At 32.7% G+C, this 13830-nt stretch overlaps 1 protein-coding gene across 5 annotated transcripts in view; it reads right to left on the bottom strand.

Annotated features, from left to right (window-relative positions):
- Mtf2 (metal response element binding transcription factor 2) overlaps nucleotides 1–13830 on the bottom strand; it is a 57595-nt gene that overhangs the window by 3582 nt on the left and 40183 nt on the right. For 3 of the 5 annotated variants that reach the window (XM_026403100.2, XM_026403102.2, XM_026403103.2), the window contains 5 exons: nucleotides 6891–6958; nucleotides 5005–5175; nucleotides 1200–1305; nucleotides 1032–1084; nucleotides 814–918 (listed from right to left, as the gene is read on the bottom strand). In XM_026403100.2, coding sequence (XP_026258885.1) covers nucleotides 814–918; nucleotides 1032–1084; nucleotides 1200–1305; nucleotides 5005–5175; nucleotides 6891–6958 — 503 coding nt within the window. Of the gene's footprint in view, nucleotides 1–25; nucleotides 234–813; nucleotides 919–1031; nucleotides 1085–1199; nucleotides 1306–5004; nucleotides 5176–6890; nucleotides 6959–13830 lie in introns of those variants that run through there. The other 2 variants (XM_077791322.1, XM_077791321.1) reach the window with 2 other exon arrangements.

Below are 13830 nucleotides of genomic sequence, written 5' to 3'. Positions count from 1 at the left end.
ATGGAAAACCTGTAACTAAAAAATTATTTGAAGAATTAAATTAAAAAATGTACATAAAAAGCTTAGCAGAGTACCTAATTGAAGGGCAAAAAAAAAAAAAATACCTCATGCTAGGTATGGTTGCGCACACCTGTAATCCCAGCGGCACAGGACACTGAGGCAGGAGGATGCTGAGTTCAAAGTCAGCCTCAGCAACTTAGCAAAGTGCTAAGCAACTCAATGACACTCTGTCTCTAAATAAAATACAAAAAATGGATGGGGGTGTGGCTCAGTGGTTGAATGCCCCCAAGTTGAATCCCTACCCCTTACCAAAACAAAGCTCACATTATCACATTTTAACTCTTGAATTTAGAATGTTACATTATTTAAAAGATCATTTTTTGAATTGTGAATAAAACTTTAAGAACGTGTAAAACTTGAAAGCAAGTAATTCTGACCTCAAGTAGACTTTAACTTTTCATACTGACATGATGGTTTTGGAAAAATGTGTCCTTCTAAAGAGTTGGGTTAAATAAAATTTTAATAAAGGGGACTGATATATTTTTCACAATTCCAAATTTAAAATCCTTTAATTGACAAAGCTTATCAGTATCTGATAAATCAGACACAATTCGAATTATTTTTTAAAAAATCAGCAAGACACTTTTGTTAACAGCAACATTAAAAGGCCTAAGAGAAAGGGCACAGTCTCTAAATCCTTCTATCAACTGCCTCTGAAAGACAGACTATTCAATCACCACTGGGGTAGGGGTGGGGGTGGGGTACGCACATCCAAGAGAAAATTGTTACAGAATAAAAACATAAAATGGCTACCCATAATGCCTGGAAATGCTAGACGAGGTAGTTTCTTTTGCACTGGAAGCACCCGTGAAATCCACATCTGAGGTATTAGAAGAATGTGCAGGACCCTCAGTTCTCCTGAGACAAAAGAATTTAAATGGTATAACAACTATATTACATAACAATAGAAATACTAATCACCCCACAAAACTTTTTTTCCCTAAGAAAGAAGAAAATAACTTTCTATTTACCCTATAGAACAAGGTAAATCCAAGGTAGGACTCTCTGTAACTGATTCCTTATCCTGGAAAAGAAAAAAATATATACTTAAAGCATAAGTCTACAGTAAGTAAAAACATTAGCTTAGTAATTTCATTCATTCTTCCTCTCTGAGAATATATATCAAAATAAACTCTTACCAATGGTGGCTCAGCAGTTTTTTGAATCATTTTTCTTGTGTATGGGCCAGGAGGACGACCTACAGATTTTTTCTTTCCTTTTTTTTCTATTCCATTGCTTACTTCTCTGAAACAGAAAACCATTATGTATTTAATCTCTGCATAAAGAAAACAAAAAGAAAATAGTTTTACACATGTATTTAAATATATACAGATTTTACTTTTATATTAATGTCAACAAAAACTATATTAAATGTAAGCTGGATCTACTAGTTTATAGGTATAGATAATACATTCTAATTTTAAACAAATATTTCTTAACTTGAGATTATGAAAGGTTTACAGTAAGAAAGGTTTAAGGAAAAAAAAAATGTTCTCTTTAGTTCTGGAATATACATACCACCTAAAGATTTAAAAAACAACAACCAACCAAACAACCATACTGGATAAGAGAGATTTCAAATGTTTTTAAAAGTTTAATTGGTTTAGGTTGTTCCTACTTGAGGCATTTTTTGAGAAATTACTTCTAAAAATTACTGAAATTGGTAGTTAACCTTAGTAACTATGTTAAAATTATAGTAGCTATCAATACAGATTTTTTTTCCCCCCTTGAATGACACTATCAGAAAAGAGGATGAAGCCCAGACTGGCAGAATGTAAAGGAGAAAGGAATAAAGAATCCTTCATTGAATGGCAATGAATGGCAGGAGTCATTCATAGGGTAAACTTAAGACATGGAAAATCATTATTGAAAGACAAAGACAAGTATTAAGCAAAATAAAGCGGAAAGTACAGTAGCCAAGGACATATCTAATAGAAGGGAAGAAGAAGCAAATAGCAATATACAGAACATGTATTTCATTTACTTAACAAAAAATAACTATTATGGAAAGAAGATATTAGATGACAGGAATACAAAGATGTTACTGGTGCAAAGGGGTTCATAATAATAATTAGAAGTTGACAAATATTTATACAAGCAAGCTAATAAAATGGGGTACTGTGAGAAAGTTACCCAGGAAAATTCAATTATGGAAAAAGGGGAAATGAAAAATACTATATAATAATAAGTTAGGAAGAGTCAAAAAAGGGTCGGGGAGGAAAACCCTGTCCTACAAGATGCCAAACAAAGGTCAGGGAATAAAAAGAAAGTATGAGGAAGGAAAAAGTGGGGGGAAAAGAAGAACAAAGCAGAACTAGATATAATCAAAAGTTTCAAGGATAAGATGGATGAAATTCTTTTTTAAAAAAATAACATTTATAAAGGACCACTGTACTTAAGAAAATACTCTCATACTAAAAGGATCAATCCATACATAGGGTCCAGAAGAAACTGAGGATACATTTGAAGAAAGTTGAATCCTTATGTGGTAGTACCAAATGATCTGATAGGTGAGCTGCTATTGATGGAACATCGTATCAAAATCATCATAGCAATGAGAAAGAAAATTTGTGGATTTTTTTTCCTAATTCATAATATGGACAACTACTAGAAAAAGATTACAGTGATGGCGTTTAAAAGTGATAGGAATAGTAAGCATTTTTTTCCTTCTTGAAAGAAACCTTACAGTCTTATCTGCTTTATTACAAACTTCAAATTGCTATGATACATCACCAACATTTTGTAATTACATTTTCTTACTCTCCAAGATGACTATTTTATTTACTCTTTAGGTTTTCCTCTCTGTGTAACTCTGAGCTATAATTTTTACTTCATATTCCACTAAGAAAATAGAAGCTACCAACTTGTTTTTAGTCATCTTCCAACTTTCCAATGTGTAATACAACCCGTATCTATCTATACTCATCTTCTTTTTCACCACATTTCAACAGAAAGGTGTTTCTCCTTCTATCAAAGCCATATCCCATTGATGCTCTATATCCCTTTCTCAAAGGTGCTACAATATCTTCAATTAGTTCCACTCTCTCCTATACCAATATCCTCTTCTCCACTGGAGCATTCCTATTAGTGTAAAGAAAGAGATTCTAATTATCTCCCATCAATTAAAAAACAATCATATACTATTTCCCATCCCTCCCCTCTTTGGCTGCTATTCCATTTGTCTACTTCAGTTCACAGTAAAAACTGTCTGAGCCTTGATGACATTTACCCCTTCCACTGTCATTCAGAATTCTTAAAGGTAGTTTCCTTCCCCCACTTCCTTTATTATCATTATTTTGAATCTTCCTATGTTCCTCATGTGTAGAAGCCCAGTTTTGACATGTAAATTTGGAACTGCTAGAATCAGTAACATTTCTGGCTTGTATCTTTACTACTCCAAATAAATTGTTTCTGATACAAAATGTTATTCAATAAGCATTTTTCTCTCATCTTAATCCACCTCTCACCATCATCCAATACAGCTTAATATATTAATTTTTCTTGAAACATTCTATTTCTTTTAGTTTTTATAACACTGAACTTTTCTGGTTTTCTCCAAACTCGCTGATCATTCTTTTTTGTTTATTTTACCTCTCCAAATTTATAAATGATGCCACTATTCTGAGTCACATTCTCTGCTCCACTTGTGTCCTACATAATTTTATGCATTCTCATGGCTTTATAAATCACATTCCAAATTTATACAACCTGCCCTGAGCTCTCCTATAAGCTCTTGACTCACATATCTAATTGCCTAAATGTCACACCACCATTTAAATATCCTTCATAAGAATTTCACTCAATGAGTATAAAACAGAAAAGTGCTTCATTCACTTTGCCAAAATAATGTTTTTCCATATCCTGTTAATACACACCACCACCCATCAGTAGCTTGATTCAGAAATCATTTAACTTGATTCTTCCCTTTCTCTCATGAATTTAATTAACAGCAAGTTCAATCAATTCTGCCTTGAAAAGAGATCTCAAATCTTTTCTCTCCATTTGATTGTTACCACCTATTCTATTTCTCACCCAAACAACTCCAAAAGCATTTTCTCTTCCATGTTTTTATCTCTATACAATGCATTCTCAAAAGCATATCCAAAGAAATTTTGATAATTAAATCTGCTTATATCCCTTAAATGGATCCTCAATGTTCTTAGAAAATAACCCAAAGTCTTCTTGAGACTTACAAGACTCTACAAGATGAAGACCCACCCAATCTTCCCAAAATCTAATACAACTCCCTGATAATGCCATACTAGACTTCTGTGAGTTCTTAGAATATCTCAGGGCCTTTATGCTTGTTATAGAGAGCTTTTCCCTTTATTCTTCATATTTTTAGATCATTCTTATTCTTCCCCATTCTTACTAAGTCTAAACCTTAATACTGTCTTAAATAGTCCTTCCTTAAGTTTCCCTTTTAAAGTACAAAGACCCCATTTCTACTGATCCTACTAAAGTCTAAAATAGTGTGCAATTTCTTTAAATAGCACTAGCATGATCAGTAAATATTTTACTGTTATTACCTTTTTTTCCCCATATAATATAAAGCCCACCAGGGCAGAAGGAAAATCTGTCTTATTGTGTTTTCCCAGCGCTTATATAATCAGGCATTTGGTAAATGTGCTGAATGAATGAATGAATGAATGAATAATAAATAAATGAACAAACAAATGAACAGGCCAGTAATTTAAGCTGTTTGCTAGCAAAATCAACAGGGTCTATTCCTTGAGGCCAAAGGTCTAAAATAAACAAACATACATACATCTAGTATCAACTCTTCATACCTTGTCTAAGAAAGAAATTATGGACAGGGGAAAAAAATAATAAATCAAGGTAACTGCCACTTGTACTTTCAAATATACTAATGAAACTGAATAACATACATTTTTAGTTACACATAAGCTAAAGAGAAAAACTAAGCCACAGATCAACTTTTACCTTGAATCAGATATAGGTTTGGATGCCTTTCTGCCTTTAATTTTAAATTCATGGGATGTTCCTTCAGGTTCTTTCTCTGCTTTGAAAGCCACATTTGGTGGCACAGGAGGAACACGAATTCGCAACCCAAACAAATGCTTCTTCTTCTTTATTTCTTTCCCAGACATAAACCTAAATTTTTAAAAAAATTAACTAAAATTTTAAAAACTGAACACATATACATGGCAGACCCTAACTTTTTAAACTTTCAGATATAAGGTCCTTAGACACAAAAGCCCACCAATACTACAAAAACTCCTTTTTTTCCTTTGCTTTCCTTGATAACTATCTGCCTCAGAGCCAGTCCACAATAGGATATCATGGGAGAAAAGATAGGACTAGAAGGGAGAAAAGGAGATGTCCACTTTTTAAAACAGGGCGTGAAGGGCAGGCATGGTGAAGCGCGCCTAAGGCCCAGTACTTAGGAAGCTGAGGTAGAGGATCACTTGAGCATAGGAGTTTGACACTAGATGGGGCAATACAATGAGACCACATCTAAAAGAAAAAAGAAAAAGGGGGAGAAGTGTATGTATAAGTTCCTAAAGCAAGGAAGATGAACACAAAATATTATCTTTTTTAGTCCCGATATATTTTTCTACATTTTAATGACACCTACTAAAAAAAAAAAAAAAAAAAAACAAAAAAAAACTCTAAGTGTTTACGAAAAGTAGAAATTTATTTCAGAATAAATGTGCAAAGAGAGGAAATCTGGTCGAGTGACCACATTGGGAAAGTTAATTCTAAAGGTCCCCCCAAAATAAGGAGCGTCGACATTCAGTGTCACATCTGAAGTTGGAAAAACTTAGAGCAGAGAAATATTTTTTTTTTTTAAGTGGAGTGTGGACTTGGGCCTCTGAAAAATATGTTCCCTAGCCCTTGCCTTTTGTTTTTGGGGTTCCTATTTCCAAATACCTTCAACTACTTCAAACCTCCCTGGCTACAAGAACCTCTCTCTAGCAATTATTGGGCATGCTCTTCCACTTTAATACAGGAATGAGAAGCCCCCATTTCAACCACAATAAGAACAGCTGTGTTTCTGGCACCCTAAGTTCAGAATTCACTGTCCCACAGAATATTTTTACCTGTACAATAATTGCTCAGGTACCCTTATGGCTTTCCAACTACTCTAAAGCTCTAGCCACTAATAATTAAAACATTATTTAAGAGGAAATGCTGTCAAGTATACTTTTTTTGCTTTAGTATATATACCTTTCTAATATAAACTATGAAAAAGCAATTCTGATGCTGTCATGTTTAACACAGCAACTTGTTTGAAGCAAGAATTTTATACTGTTATTCAATAGTTTTGAGTCAGCACACATAAAATTCCTATGGCATTTTGAAATATTTTCAGGAAATATAGATATGCTGGTTATAAAAAAAGGAAAGTGATCTATACAAGAATATATCAAATAATGTTAATTATTATAGACCACTCATATCAGTAATATTCTTTTCTATAAGTAATTTTAAAACCAGAGATCTTAATCCTTTAAAAACTTTATATTCTCTATAAAATCTTCCACTATGTTTTGCATATTCTTACCTGCTAGCAAGATTTTATTTTACTTGCAGTAGACTGCATTGTAAAAGTAAGCTACTACTGAATACGCTTTTTCAACAGAATGGACCAAATCCCCCCCCCCCCAAGATACTGATATGCCTCCCTCCTACCATTCTCCAACCCTCAGGAATTTCTACTTTACTCTGACCAAAAGAGATTTAGGACATCAAAAAGTTTTAAATGGTATTCTAGATACCAATCCCACAATTTTTAAACAACGCCATAATTCCTTATACTTACTAACTGTCTCCCTCATAGGGTTACATAAAATAAATCAACTTACATGGTCTTGTAATCATTTAATGCCTCCAGAACATGCTCATATCTTTCAGATTTTGGTGTGTCTGCCAGCTGTGAAGTATCAAGAAACAATTTAACGCACTACAATTTCATCAGTTAGTAATATACAGGTACTAGATAGAGGCAATATGATGAAGAGGAAAAGTACATTGACTAGTAGTCTGAAGACCTAAATTCTAATTCCAGGTGCTCACTGACTATGTGATCTACTCAGGGTCATTTAATCCCTCCAGGCTTATTTTCTCAACTACAAAAAGCAGAGTTTAATTATTAGTTCATTATATGGATAAAATGATGTCTGTGAAAGAACTGAAAACTATGAACACTAATAAAAATGGGACCTTGGTATTAGTTATCACTCAATTTTTAAAATTCTAACACCTGGGGGGAAAATACATTAGAATTATTTTAATATATACCATGAAAACTCCTAACATATCAATATAAAGGGGTCTAAAAAGTAATGAGAAACATTTCATTTCCCAATACCTCCAATATGATCATAAGTAGAAAAAAATGTGAAATGGGGGGCAGTGTTTCATAACAATTATAGACCTTAAAAATGGCCCTAAATGCTTAACAATTTTTCATCATAAACCATTTTAACTAAATATCCAATTCTATAAAATATTCTATATTGTTCCAATAACAATTTTCCCCAGAGACTTTTCCACCTCTTCTTCAAAGTTTAAAGACTGGGACCTATTAACAAAAAAATGTTAAGTTATAAACAAAGTATCACAGTTGGCATTTAAACTATAGCCAGAGTGTTCTTTACCAGCTGACTATCAAACCTTAGAATTGTTTTAAATGAAAGAGCAAACAAATCTGCCTAAAATAATACTGGAGACTTAAAAACCATCTATTCCAACTCTTTAACAGACGAGTTAATAAATATAAAGGTTAAAAGAACTGTTCAATTTCCCTTGGCTAGTTAGGAAGAGAGCTAAAGCCTCAACCCAAATGACTTTCAAGTCCATTCTTCCAACACTGACTGAAATCTCACTATGTGCCACTCTGATTGATGCTAAAAACAAAAAAATACATGAACAAGCTCAGATCATCATACCATCTCCTCCTACTGTAATTTCTGAGGTGTCCAATAATAGAAAATTTCTTCCATTTTCAGTGCTGAAAATTGAATCCAAGCCTACACACATACTAAGCATGTGCTCTACCACTAAGCTATACCCCCAGCCCAAGAATTTCTATTTACAGAAGAATGAAAAAAATCATACTTTAAAGCTTAAACTCTAAATCTAATTCAACCTCCCACCAAAAGTGCAATCTCTTTTTATAAGAGAGCTAGTCATTCAACCTTAGCTTTATTATTACCATTGATAAAAGCTGATACACAGGGTTAGGGGTCCACTTCAATGGTAGAACACTTGCAGGTGCAAGGCCCAAGTTTAATCCCCAGTACCACAAAAGAGAGGGAGGAAAGGAAGAAAGAGAGGAGAGAAAATTACAGGGGTAGGGGGTGAGAAAGGCAGGCAGGTAGGCAGAGAAAGGCTGATACACCTACTAAGGAAGCCTATTCCATATGTAAGCAAAATCTCCCTTGAAGTTTTCTATTCCCTCTTTAGCAAGACAGCCGTTTAAATATTTGAAATCAGTTATCATGCCTAAGTATTGGATTAGGGTAAGGTTTTTATCTTCTTCCTGTTCCCCAGTCACCACCACAAATCTAAGATCAAATTGGAACTACTATCAAGTATCCTCTGTACTGTTTGTGTTTATGCCTAAAAACAGTACTTTATAACTGTTAATTTTTGTTTTTAATTCTAATTATTCCAGAGGATCTTTTCTCTTGATTCTGATACCTTTCTTGAATTGAGGGTACAAACAGAGAATCCCTATGGCCTTCCATTACAAGTCTTCCTCAAGAATATCTAAGTCATTGATTTTGTTACTGTTTTTCAACAAGTTGCCCATTAATTTCCACTTTAATTAGTTCACATTTCAAAATCTTATCTAAGATCAAGTTATACTATGTCTGTGCCAAGCCCACAGAATTTGACAAATATTCCTAATCATATCAACAAAGAAACTAGGATATTTAACACATTTTATTCTAATAGGGTTTTTTAATTGCTTTTTTTAAATCTTCACAAGTCATATATCTGATATATGCAATTTTGTTAAGAATCAACAACAAAACTGAGTTTCTAGTTGTTGAAATCCTCTTATTTTTTGAAAATCACAAGAACTCCCTTTTCTTTTGGTACTTATTTCCTATGGTTTCTCAAAAATTTTATAGAACTCCATAATTATTTTGCATAGGAGAATGTATTTTACTCAAATAAAAGGACCAGATGTTCCCTTTGTGTGTTTTGCAAACTAAAAATGTAACTTAATAGTATAAATCGTATCAAATGTAGTTGAAAAGTATCATATTCGTATGACCAAAGTTGGTAACATATCTCCAAAAGAGAAATCCTCTTGCTCCAACCTTTCTACATTTACCTCATACTATACTTTTATTTTCAGTTTTACACATTTCTATATAAACTTACATGCTATTACTAACTCTTCGTTTCAATAATACAACCCTCCATTACTAATGCTGAATTCTATACCACCTAGGCTTATACATGCCAACAGTTTATTTTCCAGCTTATATACTAACAAATAACATTCCGTGTCCTAAGTATTGCTATTAATCAGATTTCTTGTTATTTTTCACTTTAAAATATTTTACTACCTTAATTATACTAAACATTTCTCTCGCAAAATATTTCTACCATGGTATTTCACAGAGTTTCATTTATGCTTTTCTCCTTACCGCCCTCAAAAGTTTAAGACAGCATATATATTTTTCTACTATCAACCTTAGGGTTTTTAAATTTAAGACCACAGTTAATGTAAAGTATGTTATTAAAGAATCAAAGATTGGGGCCAGGGTTATGGCTCAGTGGTAGATTGCTTGCATAGCTGGGTTCGATCCCCAGCACCACATAAAAATTTTAAAAAATAAAAAAATAAAAAATAAATAAAGGTATCATGTCCATCTACAACTAAAATAAAAAAAAAAAAAAGATTGCCAGGCTTGGTGGCACATGCCTGTAATATTAGCTCCTCTGGAGGCTAGGACAGAAGGATACCAAGCTCAAAGCCAGCATTGAACTTAATGATACCCTGTCTTAAAAAAAATTTTTTTTAAAGGGCTGGAGGTGGGCTCGGGTGGTGACTCAGTGGTAGAGTGCTTACCTAGCATGTGTGAGGCGGCACGGGGTTCGATTTTAAGCACCACATATAATTAAGTAAATAAACTAAGGTCCTTCAACAACTAAAAACAAAATTAAAGGAGGGAGGACTGGACGTATGTCTCAATGGTAGAGCACTCCTGGGTTAAATTCCCAGTATCACCAAAATAATAATAATAATAATAATAATAATAATACAATTGACAAGAGGTAAATCCAAAAAAGTACCAATATCTCTTTTTAAACTGGGCTTGGTGGCACATGCCGACCGAGGAAGGAGGATCCTGAATTCAAAGCCAGTCTTAGCAATGGCAAGGTGTTAAGCAATTCAGTGAGATCCTGTCTCTAAGTAAAATACAAAATAGGGCTGGGGGTGTGACTCAGTGGTCAAATGCCTCTGAGTTCAATCCCAGGCACACACTTCCCATCTCCTTTTAAACTCCTCAAAGCAATCTAACATAACAGTGACACTTCATTTTAAATAAGAAATCCTTATTGTGGTCTCAAATGGTAGATTTTTACATTAAAAAGAAAACATTTCAAAATACTGTACCTACTTACATTACTACACTCAGTCTATATGATAATCATTGAGAAACCAAATCTCAAAGATGTACAAAAACTACGTAAGGATTGGGGCTGGGGTTTTTGGCTCAGCAATAGAGTGCTTGCCTCACACATGTGAAGCACATAAAAATAAATTTAAAAAATAAAGATACTTTTTAAAAAACTACATAAGGAAATATGATATTAAAATATCACTATCTTCTAATATGGTTTTAAAAGTTTTTTGCTTCCCTTCACAACAACCCTATAAAACTAACAGAAAAGATAGGATACATGAGAGTCAAATATGCCTTTCAATATGAAAGGATTACCTACAAAACAAGTTTAACTTTGAAACTTCTTTTTTTTCTTTTTTAATTAAAAGAAGTCACATAATGATAATAATGTGTCAATGTAGGTTCATCAATTTCAACTAAAGTACTACTTTGGTGGGGGATACTGGCAATGAGGGAGGCAATGTTATGAGAGGAGTGTACAATTTTGCTGTGAACCTAAATCTCCTCTAAAAATAGCCTTTAATATAAAAGAGGGGCTGGGGATGTTGTTCAGTGGTAGAGTGCTTGTTTAGCATGTACAAGGCCTTCCATTCAATGCCCAGTATCACAAAAAATAAATAGATAAAACAGAATACAGTATTTACTTTCCATCATAACAATGACAATCCAAAAAAAAAAAAGAAAGCACAATACACTAAACAGAATACAACCAATTCAATATAAAATTACAGCAAGTAATTACAGAGGTATGTTATATAAATAACAAATATCATTATAGTTCATCTAGTGTCATTACACATTAAATTAGGTTTGAATTCAAAGCTCAGCAATGGTAAATATGGATTCAGTTCCTCTCTGTGATTAGGGACAAAATGTACATTCCTAGCCAAAATGTCACAAAAGTAATCTTCTCTTTTTTTTTTAATAAACTTTACCATATGAATGTCAATAAGCTTGATTCTTTTTTTTAGCTTGATTCTTTGTTTTAAAACTGTTGATGGACCTTTATTTTATTTATTCATATGAGGTGCTGAGAATTGAACCCAGTGCCTCACACATGCTAGGCAAGTGCTCTATCGCTGAGCCACATAATCTAACTTTTCAACATTATCACAAGATGTCTTTCTTTCATCTAAGCAAAGGGAGGAAACTCCACATTTAAGAGAGAGTAGAAATCATAACACTTCTGCTGTGTTTTATCTCATTTTTTAAGAGAAACTTCTACAGCAATATAATCCATACTGTGTATAATAAAAGTTGATGTTCAAAATGACTCTTGAAAACTCCAAGGTACTAAATTATAAAATATTACATTTAGTATATACTATTTCCTATGTCTTGAAAATAGTAGTTCATGGAATTTTATGGAAAAAAATTTGATAAACCTTAAGTTAGATCAGTAACAAAATTCAATTTGCAATTCAATTCCAATGAAACAAGGTCTTCTTATTCAAATGTCCATCTTTGTTTCATATTTAAAAGTAAACTAAATCAGCAAAAAATTTAATTTCATTACTAAAATATCACCCTAAAATCTAATTGCAATTACAATAAAAAATGTAAAAGACTGAGAATTAAAAACCTGAATATCAATTATCAGTAATTAGTCTGTAGATGAGACAACTCAACTAAAAAGTATTTTCTTATTTTAACTCCAAGAAAGCAGTGAGGAATGATTAAAGTCCTTAAGTGGCAACCATCCTTTGAAAAGTTAAATCTGGGGCTGGAGTTGTGGCTCAGCAGTAAAGCACTTGCGTGTACTAGGCGAGGCCTTGGCCTTGATCTTTGGAACCACATAAAAATTAATTAATTAATTAAAGATATTGTATCCAACTACAATTAAAATATATATATTTTAAGTTAAATTTACTTTTTTCTCCTTTCTTTTTCTTTTTCCCTGACAATACTGGGGCTTGAATCTTCAATCTCATGCTAAGGAAAGTGTTCTATCACTGGGCTACATTCCCAGCCCTTCTTTTTTTAAGACACTACTATATAGGCTATAGATAATAAAAACATTTACTTGCTAAAGTAAATTTATACTGTGGATCAGAAAATTTAATTGAAGATGGCACACCAGGTATACAGATGTATCTGTATATGAAGCACTGAAAGTATCATGCCTAGAAAGGAAGTATTTTTAAATGAATGCATTGGAGCACTAAATATTAAGATGACTATAAAGAACACTATAGTTACTATTAGTGCCTTACTTTTTTTTTCTCATTAAACTAGTCAGTTTATTGAAATTCAAATTTATAAATCACAACAAACTTCATTAAAAATTATCTAACACTTGAAACGCCTTCTATCAATAGAATTTCAGTAATCCTATATTTTAATACTTAAGTACTGCTATTTGTTTTATTTTATGTAGCTAATATACCAACTAAATAAATGTAAATTATGCTCTAATGGCCCCCCAAACCTCAAAAACCCCAAATACCATTTATATGACTTTTATAAACTCTCACTTGCCTATAACTAATAGAAGAAATTCTCCCTAAATTTCAAATCAGCTTACAATTTTTATCTCAAAGTATGCATAATTAAAATGTACATATCTGATTCTATATATTATGAAACAATTTTTTTAGTTTTCAACCAAGAGTAGTTAATAATATGTATTTTAATAAGTCTAAATAAATGCTAAAAATAAGGTAAATTTTTCTAATTTCTTCCCTCTTTGTGCTAGTCTATAGTTCCAAAATCTTTTTCAATAAACATGCACTACTTTATATTCCTTTGTTTTTTTTTTAGAAAAATTCTTTGTAAAGCCAGTGTAAATAATTATGCTTCACAAATGAGAAGCAAAACAAGATTTTCAGAATGAGGAGGAACAATCTCCAACTCAGGCAGCTTCACTCTCTAACTCATCATTCTAATCCTGTTATCTCACCATTCCTGGAAGTCAGAAATGTATGAGTACCAACAAGAGAGGAAAGAAGAAAGCTGCCTTTTCTTAGAAGAAAAGGAGGTGAAACCAAGAATTTCTCCCACCCTTCTATCTTTATAATGATTCTCACTTTAGAATACAGAAGAATCAAATAATTTACTTCCTCCATCTATAATTTTCCAGAGTCAACAGGCAATAAATAAACATAGAAGGATGAGAAAGCTGGTCCTGATATCCCTATCAGATTTATTCCTCCCC

The sequence above is a fragment of the Urocitellus parryii genome, chromosome 11 (assembly GCF_045843805.1).
Source record: "Urocitellus parryii isolate mUroPar1 chromosome 11, mUroPar1.hap1, whole genome shotgun sequence".
Lineage (NCBI taxonomy): Eukaryota > Metazoa > Chordata > Mammalia > Rodentia > Sciuridae > Urocitellus > Urocitellus parryii.
Note: the sequence above shows the minus strand (reverse complement) of the source record. Positions and strands in the feature narration are given on the sequence as shown.